Source organism: Talpa occidentalis, unplaced genomic scaffold (genome assembly GCF_014898055.3).
Source record: "Talpa occidentalis isolate TD23 unplaced genomic scaffold, MPIMG_talOcc4v2.1 talOcc4.9, whole genome shotgun sequence".
Classification (NCBI taxonomy): domain Eukaryota; kingdom Metazoa; phylum Chordata; class Mammalia; order Eulipotyphla; family Talpidae; genus Talpa; species Talpa occidentalis.
The window spans coordinates 10,956,949-10,967,330 of NW_023605305.1; the positions used below are offsets into that span (position 1 = coordinate 10,956,949).

A 10,382-nucleotide genomic window follows, 5' to 3' on the forward strand; every position below is an offset into this window, starting at 1 on the left:
ACATCCTCATTCAGGCCCTCTCCCGCCCACCTATCTTGAACCATCCTGCTGACCTCCCGCAGTGCAGTCTGGAGGTTCTGGAAACTGGTCCCTGTTTTAACCCGGTTCCCCAGGCCCCTAAGTCCTGGCTAGCACTTCCCAGCGTGTGCTCCAGGAAACTGGAACCCAGTTCCCTGTCTTGTCAGTGGCCATTCAGTATAAAACTAGAAAATATCAGATTAGGAAATACATTTCAGAACCACTAGGTTAAAAAAACTCAAAGCTTTCTTTACTGCAGAACTGCTAAGAATGGTTGGTAGGTGACTGTCCATCAAAAGGCCCAGAGAATGAACCACAGTCAGCAGGTCCTCCAGCGCACTCCGTTTTTAAAGAATAATTAATAGACTAGTAGGACCGTAGTGCGGGGCTCCCGGGACACACTTCAGGGTGCTGTGGCCTCAGCTCTGTCCCATGCATCCCCCATTGGTGATGTCCTGGGACTTCAGGGGGCTCTCCTGTCACTGCTTTCTGAATATTATCTCAGAATAGCAAATTAGGTGGTATTATGCCATTTTCCAGGTAAGGTAACTGAGGCTCAGAGTGCTTGGCACCCCACCAAGCTAGGAAGAGAGGGGGCTGGGCTCAAACCCAGGGCATCCCAACTGCAGAGCTCCTGGCCTCACCTGCGCATGCCCTCCTGCCTTTGGATGATGGACAGACTGAAGCCAGAATCGGTCTTGCCAGCCAAGGGAAGGACTGGCACATTGGTGCCCTCTGACCCCTTCTCCTTGCCCTGGTGCAGGCCCTGCGCTGCGGACGTTTGGCTGTCAAGGCCTGACCCGAGGGTGGCGGAGCACCTGCGCTGGCTTCGGACGGTCACAGACCTTGCTCGGGGAAGACTCGGCAGCAGGAGATGACAAATGTCAGAACCTAAGTAAGAGCCTCCTCGGGCATGTTCTGAAGTCTGGGCCCCTGAGTGACAGCACCTCCTGTCTGAGCCTCCCCACCCCCCAGGCCTCTCTGAATCTGCACTCTGAGCCTGGCAGGGCCAGGGCATGGCCAGGACTCCAGGGCTTTCTGAGGCCTGAGATGCACAGAGGCGCTCAGCTGACCGGGCATGCCACTGTTAACCCAGCTTTGCAGGAGCCAGATAGCAGCGTGCCCGTGTGCCTGACCACCCCCCACCTCTCCCCTCTCAAGGTCCGTCAGCCCCCGTGGCTGTTCCTTGCTCCGACCTCTGAGTCCTCCCAGGCCTGAATGCCAGGAAACCTAATAAGCGAGGAGAGAAGCTAAGAGGCAGTTCCATCTGTCTGGTTCCCACCATCTGCTTCTTTCAGAATTCCCAACATCTTCCTTTCAGCCTGATTTCCTTGTGCCTACTGCTTGGGTCCTTGAAGAGCCACGTGTGAGATTGTTGTGACCTTGCACTAGTTCACAGGATGGCTTTATTTATTTTTTTATTTTTTAATTTTTTTGGAATGTTCTTTATTTTTTTTATTTTTTTTAAATAAATTTTATTTTTATATTCCCCATACAATTGCAACCCCCTTTAACCCTCTGAGTCCTGAATGTCAGCCTGTCTTTCTGCCCTAAAGACAGCCTAATTGCTCTACTAGTCCCAACCCCTTCCCTCGTGCCCTCGGCGTACAATGAGGATCTCCTGCTTTCTTCCACGCATGGGCCACTAGCCCAGTCACCAGACATGGGAATTGCTTCTTACCTGGGGGATGAGAAGTGCTCACAGATTATGACGGACCAAGAAGGAAAAGGGGTTCAAGCAGGAGGAAGCCCAGAGGATCCCTTCAAATTAAGTTCTGCCAACACCTTGGTCCCTCAGCCTCTGAAACTGGGGGAAAGCTTCTCCCCCAGCCTGGGCCAAGCTGGGCATCCAGTCTGGAGATCTCTGATCTTCCCTTTCGTGTTCCATAGCTCAGCAAGCGTCCTTGTCACAGACCCCTTCCTTCCCACTGTCCCCTGGTTCACATCCTGTCTGCGACTTCTAAACTCTTACTGAACCCCAGGTCATTCCTGCCCCCAAGGATGACACTGACAGACACGCACTGAGAGACTCTTAGGTGCTGGGGCCCAGCTCCTCAACCCATTGAGAGAGTTGACTTTCCCCGTCAAGAGGTACAGAATCCGAGGCTCAGGGAGGTGACGTGACCTCCCGTGGCGGAGCAGCGGCGACACTGTTGGAAGACGAGGCCCATCTGAGCAGGCCTGGAGACCCTGGCTTGCTCCCCCGGCCCACCCCCAGGAACTGATTTCAGACCTTCTCTCTCATGGGGGTCTGGGAGGAGAGAGGGGGGGTCCAGAAGCTCAGACCTCACTGGCTTCCTCTGTTGTAGATGTGGAGCAAAGCCCCAGCGAGCCCACAGCCCTGGGCCGCGAGAAGTACTCCACCACCGAAGGTGAGCGGGCAGTCGGCGCTTTCCCCTAAGTAAGATGAAGGGAGTGGTTGCCCGGTGGGCAGGAGAGCGTGCTAGTCCCGCAAGTCTTCAGCGGTTCATCATTCCTAAAAACATCCCTGGGGGACATAAGCAGGGTACCCGCGATTTAAAGATAAGGGAGCTGAGACTCAGAAGGGTGAGGGGATTGACCCGAGGTCTTACAGAGCTAAGCCGGGATCAGATCTCTCATTTCCTGCTGAGGACCAGCCATTCTGCCACCTCGCTCTGCTAGAATTCTCTGGCATGTGCCAGAAACTCAGTGAGAGGGGTTGGTGGGAAGCTGTCACTGTCCCCAAGGTAACCTTCCCGAGGAGCTCAGGACCCCTCCAAGGAAACTTGGAGGCCAGACTCTTACACGTGGCCCCCCACATTGCAGCCCACCCATACCCACTGGGTCAGGAATGGCACAAAGCCTAATGATTAGCTTGGATCCCCAGAGACATAGGGGAGTCCCTGTCCCTCTCTGGGCCTCTGTTTCCCCAGTTGTGCCGGGAGCAGTTGGACAGGGTCACCCCGCAGACCCCAGCTGTCATTCTGTGGCTCCCCAGGTCCCCTGCGCAGTCTGGCCACCAATACCCTTTCTTCACTGAAGGCCGCAGACTCGCTCTTTGGATCCAGGTAGGTGGGATTTGCCTTGGGGGACAGTCTACCAGGCCTGCTTCCCTGGGGCTAAGCCTGACCTGAAGGCCAAAGCCAGGCCTGGTCTGCCATTTAGACAAGATGAACAACGTGAAAGGTGCCCAGAAACCCCACCCCCTTCACCCAGAAATTCCACTGTCTTCCAGTATCACAAGTGGCAATTCCCCTTGGCATGTTCATGTCCACCCTGTTCTTAGTGTTCTACATCCCTCACGTCCATGGTCCTTGCAAATGCCAGGCCTCCTGGGACAGACCATCGCCCTCTGGCCTGGACCAGGACATGCCATCCAAAGAACACAGCATGTTCCGTGTCCAAGCCACTGCTAACTCACTGAGTGACCCCCCCCAGCCTCAGTTTCCCCAGCTGTCAAATGAAGAGGTTGGTGGAGGCCATGTGTCAGATCCCTTGGCCCTGACTTTCAGAGGCTGCTGAGTGGGCCCTGGGGGTGGGATGACCAGGGACTACTGGGGCAGACGTGACCACTCTGTCCCCCTCCAACCACACAGGCTGAACGTCAAAACATCGAGGTTGCTGACGCGAGCAACCAAGGGCTTCCTGGGCAAGCCACCCGCCAAGGCCCCCGAGTCCACCCAGGGGAGTCAGAGCTTTGACTACATCCCATTGGTGAGTGCCCCAGACCCCAGAGCTCAGTCCGCTACCCTGGGCAGGGGAGCCTTCCAGGCAGCCCCCACCTGCCCCTCCTCCTCCACAAAGGGGGACGGACTAGCCCTTCCCACACAAGCAGCCAGCGGCCCACCTGCTCCCCTTCCCCACCCACCCGGGCCTGGGGGTGGCTAGATGCCAGCGCCAGCACCACGAAAATTCTTTGCAATCTGCTGTCTTCACTTCAAAAATTCACGGGACTTGCCTTGTACTCATGTGTGTGTCATTTCAAGACAAAAATAAGCCTTGAAGTGACTCACACGAGTAGAACTGACACCCCAGGGACGTGCACCTTGTCTAGTAAAAGGCTCTGCAGACACCCCAGCGTGCAGGGCAGGGCAGAAGCCCAGGTCTGCAACGGATGTCTCTGAATGCAGGCGCCCAGGGGCCTCGCCCTGCTGCGTGTGTCTGGGGCCCAGTAGGACCGGGGGTTCAGAGGGCACAGGGAGGGGGCACATTTGAGCGCCCCTGCTCAGCTGCAGGCCCAGCACACCCACGTGAGTAGTGTGCTTTGAACTCCCACCTGCCCTGGGCACTGAGCACTGTCCGCGAGCTCACTCGGCGTGTGCTGAGCCAGGCGGTGCCAGCCCTGGGAGACCGCCTTGAGCTGAACAGACATGGTGCCTGAGTTCACGGCACTAAAGTGTCCACCTGGAACACAAACAGGCCTTCTGGCCCTTGGGAGCTGTGATGGGAGAAGCTGGCTTGTTACAGACAATGGGAGGTGGGGGGGGGGGACATCAGTCCCAGTGGAGGTCAGTGAGGAGTCCGCGTGGCCTCCTGAACCAGGTCTTGGTTAAGTCCAGACCAGAAGGCTGCGGGAAACAGGCAGGAGCCGGGCGCCTGGAGAATGGGGTTTGATGGGGGAGCGTCCAGAACAAACCAGCGCCCTGAAAAGCATAGTTTAGACCATTGCGAGAGGAAATTGAAGCCACAGCACAGATGACCTCCGAAGAGTGACCGTGTTCTGGGCTTTAAAAGGTCCCTGGGGTGCGGGAATGTGGAGAGGGTGGGGGAGGGGACTAAAGTGGGGACTGAAATGGGGCAGGAAATGGTGGGTGACAGAGCTGTTTGGAAAATAGACCTGTTGGGACTGGGGAGCTGGTGTGGGAGGGAGGGAGGCCAAGGTGAGTGGCCCAGGGTCTGCTGCAAAGCCGTGGCCCGTCCCCGTGGCTGAGCTGGGCCCCGTGGCTGAGCTGGGCCCCGTGGCCAGGACCCCAGGGAGGCAGGGAGTGAAGTCGTGGAGCTGGCTTAGACAGCGGTGAGCTTGCAGCTGTGGGCCGCAGCACGGAGGCGCTCAGTGAGCCTGGGTGTCCCGGAAGTGCTCCCCCGTAGCAAGGCAAGCCAAGCTGGGGGAGGCGAATGGTGGGTTCAGTGGGGCCTGACTTCGGGATGGCCTGGGGCTCCACAGGCTAAAGTTGAGGGCCACTGAGGGGCTCCCCCACACAGGTGTGTCTGCAGCTGGCCTCTGGAGCCTTCCAGCTCAACCAAGCCTTCTGCGAGGCCATCCAGATCCCCATGGAGAAACTCAAATGGACCTCGCCCTTCACCTGCCACCGAGTGTCCCTCACCACCCGCCAGGCTGAGCCCAAGACGGCGAGTCCCCAGCTGTACAGCAGCCACTCACCTCGGCACCCCTTCTATGACAGCTACTCTTCAGAGCCTCTGGCTGAGGGCAGGCCAGACTGGGAGGCCAGGGCCGCCGCAGAGCACACGGGGAAGCTGTGGGCCACCGTGGTGGCCCTAGCCTGGCTGGAGCACAGCTCAGCGCCCTACTTCGTCGAGTGGGAGCTGGTAGCCGCCAAGGCCAACTCGTGGCTGGAGCAGCAGGAGGTGCCCGAGGGCCGCTCGCAGGCCACACTCAAGTCATCCGCCCGCCAGCTCTTTGTGCTCCTGCGGCACTGGGATGAGACCCTGGAGTTCAATATGCTCTGTTATAACCCAAATTATATGTAGTGGGGCGGGAAGGGAGGCAGGGCCGGGGAGGGTGGGGCGGAGGGGGCCATTTGGACCTGGTGGGGAACTTTTGAAGCTGCAGCCAATATAGTGGCCTGGACTGGCAATCAGGAAGTCTGAGCTGAGTTCCAACTTGGCTGCCACCTCGCTGTGCAACTTTAGGCCAGCCCTGCCCCTGTCTGGGGTTCAGTTTCCCCATCTGTGAAATAAGTGGGTGAGGTGAGGAAGTTGTACTGAATCCTTAGCCGGTTCTGAGGTTCCTTTCTGCCCAGGCATCTGTGGTTTACTCCCACTGTGAGGTGCAGAGCGAGAACTCAAGCCTCAGTTCTCTCTGGAGAAGGGCAGTGCTCCCCGCAAGGGTGGATGGACCAACCCACATATGCAAAATGCAAAAGCCCAGACCCGCAGGCAGGCATCTACTTGTGAGGAGCCCACTTCTGCCTGAGGCATTGCGGACAGGCCCTGTCCCCATGCTGATAGGTCAGAACCCCTAAACCCCCATATGAGCCGATTGGAGAACCGCCCTTCCCCACGCTCCACAGCAGTCGCTCAGATCTATTCTTTGGACTTGGAAGCTCTCTGAGTGTATTTTAGCATCAGTGGGGAGGTTATTAGTGACCTCCAATCTGGGGAGAGGAGGCAGTCATGGCAAGGGAGACACCCCAGGAGCCAAAGTTCAGTTCAGTGTGTGCAAAAAAGATAGTCCCAAAAGAAGACACGGCTGCAGGAGTCAGAGAAACCAGAGGACACTTGCAGGGATTCACACGTGCTGAGGGGCTAGAGAGGCTTCCGTGTCAGCTGCATTCTGGGATAGTGAGGGTCCTCTCTAGCCATCATGGGAGAGGGGCTTTCTTTGCAACAGAGAAGGAGGGCATCTGGAGATGGCGAGTCAGCCAGGAGGCAGAATTTGAAGCTTCAAAACAGGGAGAACCTGGAGGCTTCTCCCCAGCTCTGCCCACCCCACCCTGCGACATGTAGTGGCCCCTATGTTGCACCCAGAGTCCCTTGTGGCTGCTGCCCAGTCACCTCTGCCTTGAGGACCCCTCTGGAGGTGGGCCTGGACATCACTGAGGAACCCCACCAGCCTGGAACACCAGGCCGAATTCACACACCCCGAACACCCCTCTATGGACGTCTCATAGGACTTCATCTCTCCCAACCGAACGATCCCTTCCAAGCCCTGACTCTGGCATGAGGGCCCCATAGGGGGTGCCCCAGAGACTTCCCTTTTCAGGGACATTTGAAGGACCCCATGGATCAAACCTTCCTGAGGGGCTCTGTGGGATCTGGCACAAGTCCCGGCTTCATGAAAACTCAAGAAATGCCTCCAGCAGTGGCAAGAGGGAGGGGGTGCTCCAGCTGAACACCCACCAGGTACCCAGAAAGGCAGCCCAGTGAGGCATGGTGCCCCATCCCCACACCTGGCCCTCCATACAGAGCCCTGCCCTCCACTCTGCTGCCACCTCTCTCACGATGGGGGCTCCCCTCATAAGCTGTCTGAGGCCCTCCCCAAACGGCCACAGGGGCAGGGGGCGGGGGGAGAAGGGCTGGAGACTTCAGACAACATCCCCTCTGCTGTTCTGCTGACTGCTGGCTCCAGACTACCCCTGGGTGGGGACTCGGCTGCACAGTCATCGGCACCGTGGCCACCCCAGCCCCAGTTGGGGCCACATGCCATGCTGACTCTAAGGCAGTGCTGCTGAGAGAGAGAAGGGCTTCAGGCTCTCTCGCTCGAGATCTCAAGCAACCTTGCCATCTCCCTGCAGGCTGCCTCCCCCAGATAACACCTCTGTAGCTTTGCAGCGAGCAGCCCAGCATCAGGATGAAAATGGAGGTGTGGCATCCCCATCTTGGCCCCCCATTAATATAAACACTGTCAGAGTTGGAACACCCCACACTAGTTTGGGAAATTGGCTTCCCCGCTCAGAATGCCCTGGAGCTGGTGGCTCTCTCTCCTCTGACATCATTCCCGGGTCCTCTGCCTCTGAGATGTCTCCCTCTTAACGAGCATGGACCGGCTCGAATTGCCTGTGTGACCTTGAACAAGTGGCCTTGTCTCCTGGCCCCTCTCCTTCACCAAGAAGATGCGACCGGGCTATCCAGACTCCTGAAGGTGTGCTTCTGGGCCTCCAAGCTCAGTGCGGGACCCAGGGTAGCCCAGTACCTACCGGATATGGAACTAGCGCTGCATGCCCGGAAGGAGTAGCCCAGAAACCCAGCACCCTCTTCTCCAGGAAACCCCCCCAGGCCTTGCCCCAGCAGCAGCTGCCGAAGCCCTGTGACAACGTGGATGCTCAAACAAATAGCCCACCTCATCCCTTCCCGGCTCCCCTCGCCCGGCCCCAGAGGCACAGAGGGACAAATCCCCATGGATTTCAAATAACTCAAGGCTTTGGGGAAACTGGATAAGAGATTTTTTTAAAGAGCTGCGGGGTATTGAGAGGACAGGCGATTTCAGGAGTGTGTTCTCAGGATCACTGAATGGGACCGAGGAGAATCGCTTTAAAGAAATCGTAAGAACCTTCTGTAATTAGCACATGCCTTGAAAATAACTTGGACCCAAATGTTCTCAAGTAGGTGAATCGTTGCCCCTGCAATCGGGTTTAATTTGGATTAACCTGAATGCATTTACCGAGCAGCCTGGCTTGCTAGGTCACGCGAAGGGATGTCTCCGCTCGGCCTGTCTGAAGAATTGGCAGAGTATGGCTGCCCAGTGACTCCACAGAGCTCAGCTTTTAGTGGGGAGAACACTTTGCTGAAAGCTGGGGGATTTAAGTGTCGGTCTAACCACCACCACCAATGTGCTGAGTGACCTCTGGCAAGTGACTTACTCTCTCTGGGCTCCTGTTTATCTTTTGTAGAATAAGGTTACACCAGACCATCCTTTCCACAGCTTCCTTAGACGAGATAGGAATAAGCAATTCATAAGAAACTCTCCTGTGGGCAAATGTGCTGAGGAAACACCAGGAAAACACATTTCTTTAGGTCAGGACCACTCAGTCCCATTAATAGGTCCATGTGCATTGCCATTCTCCAATGAGGTGATTCAGCAGTGCTGGCCCTGGTTTTTGTTGTTGTTGTTGTTGGGGAAATGCTAGTCTAGACATCTAGCCAATGGGCTTGTGGGCATTGACATTCAAAAAGCCTTTATTGAGAGCCTAGTGTGTGCCAGGCATGCCGGGGTACCTGAGTGAACATGTCAGTTGGTGGTCCTGTCCTTCTTGGAGCTTGGTGAGACATACTTGAAGAATGAATATATGCGCCAGGAACCATTTCCCTGGCCCCCTGGCCTTCCAGGTGGGTGTGTCTTGACTGGCCAATCCCCATCTGCTGTCCTGCCATCTGTGGGTGTAGCCTGCGGCCTGTCCAGGTCCTCGTCCCGAGTGTTTTGACATCACTTGTGGCATGGCCTGGGGAAAGCTAACCCCATGGTAAGGTGCTGCCAGAGTGGAGGCAGCAGGGGGCACTCCTGGCAGGCGCTCCTGCTGTAAAGGCACAGGGGCGTCCCTGCCCCCCAGGGCCCAGGAGAGTCAAACAGCCACTGTGCACAGAGGCAGAGCCCCTCTCGGCCCCTCAGCTGCGGACACCAGCTCCAGATGCCAGGAAAACTAGCCCCAATCTCAGGCAGACCGACCTTGGACTTGTGACTCAGCAGCATGGGTTTCCAGCTGCACCTGTGTTTTCCCAAGCTGTCCCCTGCCCCCTAGAACAAGGGACAGACACCCTGTCCTCCATGTCCTGACTGGATGATGGACTAGCTGCTTCCAAGATGAGCTGCAGGTGGCATTTGAGAAAGCAAGCTTACCTCCCCCGCCTCCCCCAGAAGCTGGTCCACATGGAACAGCTGTCAGAAAAGGCTTCTAGAAGTTTCCTCTAAATCCTGACTTACCCCCAGGGCTCCCTATCTACCCTTATTATAAGCTGTTTCTCCCTTTCTTGCCACTGTGCCCCTTCTCTTTCCCGTGGTAGGAAGTGCCCGTGAGAGGGAAGTAAGAAAGCAGGTCTCCCACCTGTGTACAGTTTGCCCCCCATTCATCTGCCTGGGTGACACTCAGCCTAAGGCCTATCCAGGTGGGGACCTGCTGTGGGGGATGTGGGGTCTAAATGCTGCCTCCCACTGCCTGGGCATTGGAACACCCCACGTGGTTCCCAGACACTTCCCCAGCGCCCTGGGAAGGGGGAGAGAGGGCCTTGCTACCTCTGGATGGACCATAGCGGACCTTTCTTCCCCCACCAATTTAACAGGAACCAGAGAAATCAACAGGAAACAAACAAAAACTCCAGCACATTCCTCAGCTGTGACATAGCACACTCCGCAGTGTGGGGTAAAAATAACCAGGGCAGGGGCGTGTGTGGCATTTTGCAGCTGGATGATCTGATCCACAGAGATCTGTCCTCAGGTCGGGGGCTCAGCAGCATCTCCTGGCCAGGCCACAGCCCCCCACAGCGGAGCTCCTGACCCACGTGTTCGCGCGGCCCCAGCCCAGCCCAGCCGTGTGTGGACTTCCTCCTCTCGAGGGCGCCGCTGCCCAGGGTCCCTGACAGCATGGGATTTCTCCTGTCGATGCTGCACATCTCCTGGCTGGGACCAGCCGCCCTGAGCTTACAGCCGCTTCCAAGGCAAAGCACCTCGGCTCAGTGTGGCCCAATGTGGCGACCTGCACGTGGTGTCTTTCCACTGTTCGCCCAAGTGG

At 57.1% G+C, this 10,382-nt stretch overlaps 1 protein-coding gene across 6 annotated transcripts in view; it reads left to right on the top strand.

The window, feature by feature from the left end:
- The window catches only part of VWA5B1 (von Willebrand factor A domain containing 5B1), a 49,429-nt gene extending 39,287 nt beyond the window's left edge, over positions 1 to 10,142 (top strand). For 5 of the 6 annotated variants that reach the window (XM_037500452.2, XM_054691391.1, XM_054691393.1 and 2 more), the window contains 5 exons: positions 782 to 913; positions 2,328 to 2,390; positions 2,978 to 3,047; positions 3,576 to 3,693; positions 5,182 to 5,698. In XM_037500452.2, coding sequence (XP_037356349.1) covers positions 782 to 913; positions 2,328 to 2,390; positions 2,978 to 3,047; positions 3,576 to 3,693; positions 5,182 to 5,688 — 890 coding nt within the window. In that variant the 3' untranslated portion in view covers positions 5,689 to 5,698. Of the gene's footprint in view, positions 1 to 781; positions 914 to 2,327; positions 2,391 to 2,977; positions 3,048 to 3,575; positions 3,694 to 5,181; positions 5,699 to 9,933 lie in introns of those variants that run through there. The other variant, XM_054691394.1, reaches the window with a different exon arrangement.
- The last annotated feature ends 240 nt before the right edge of the window (positions 10,143 to 10,382 follow it).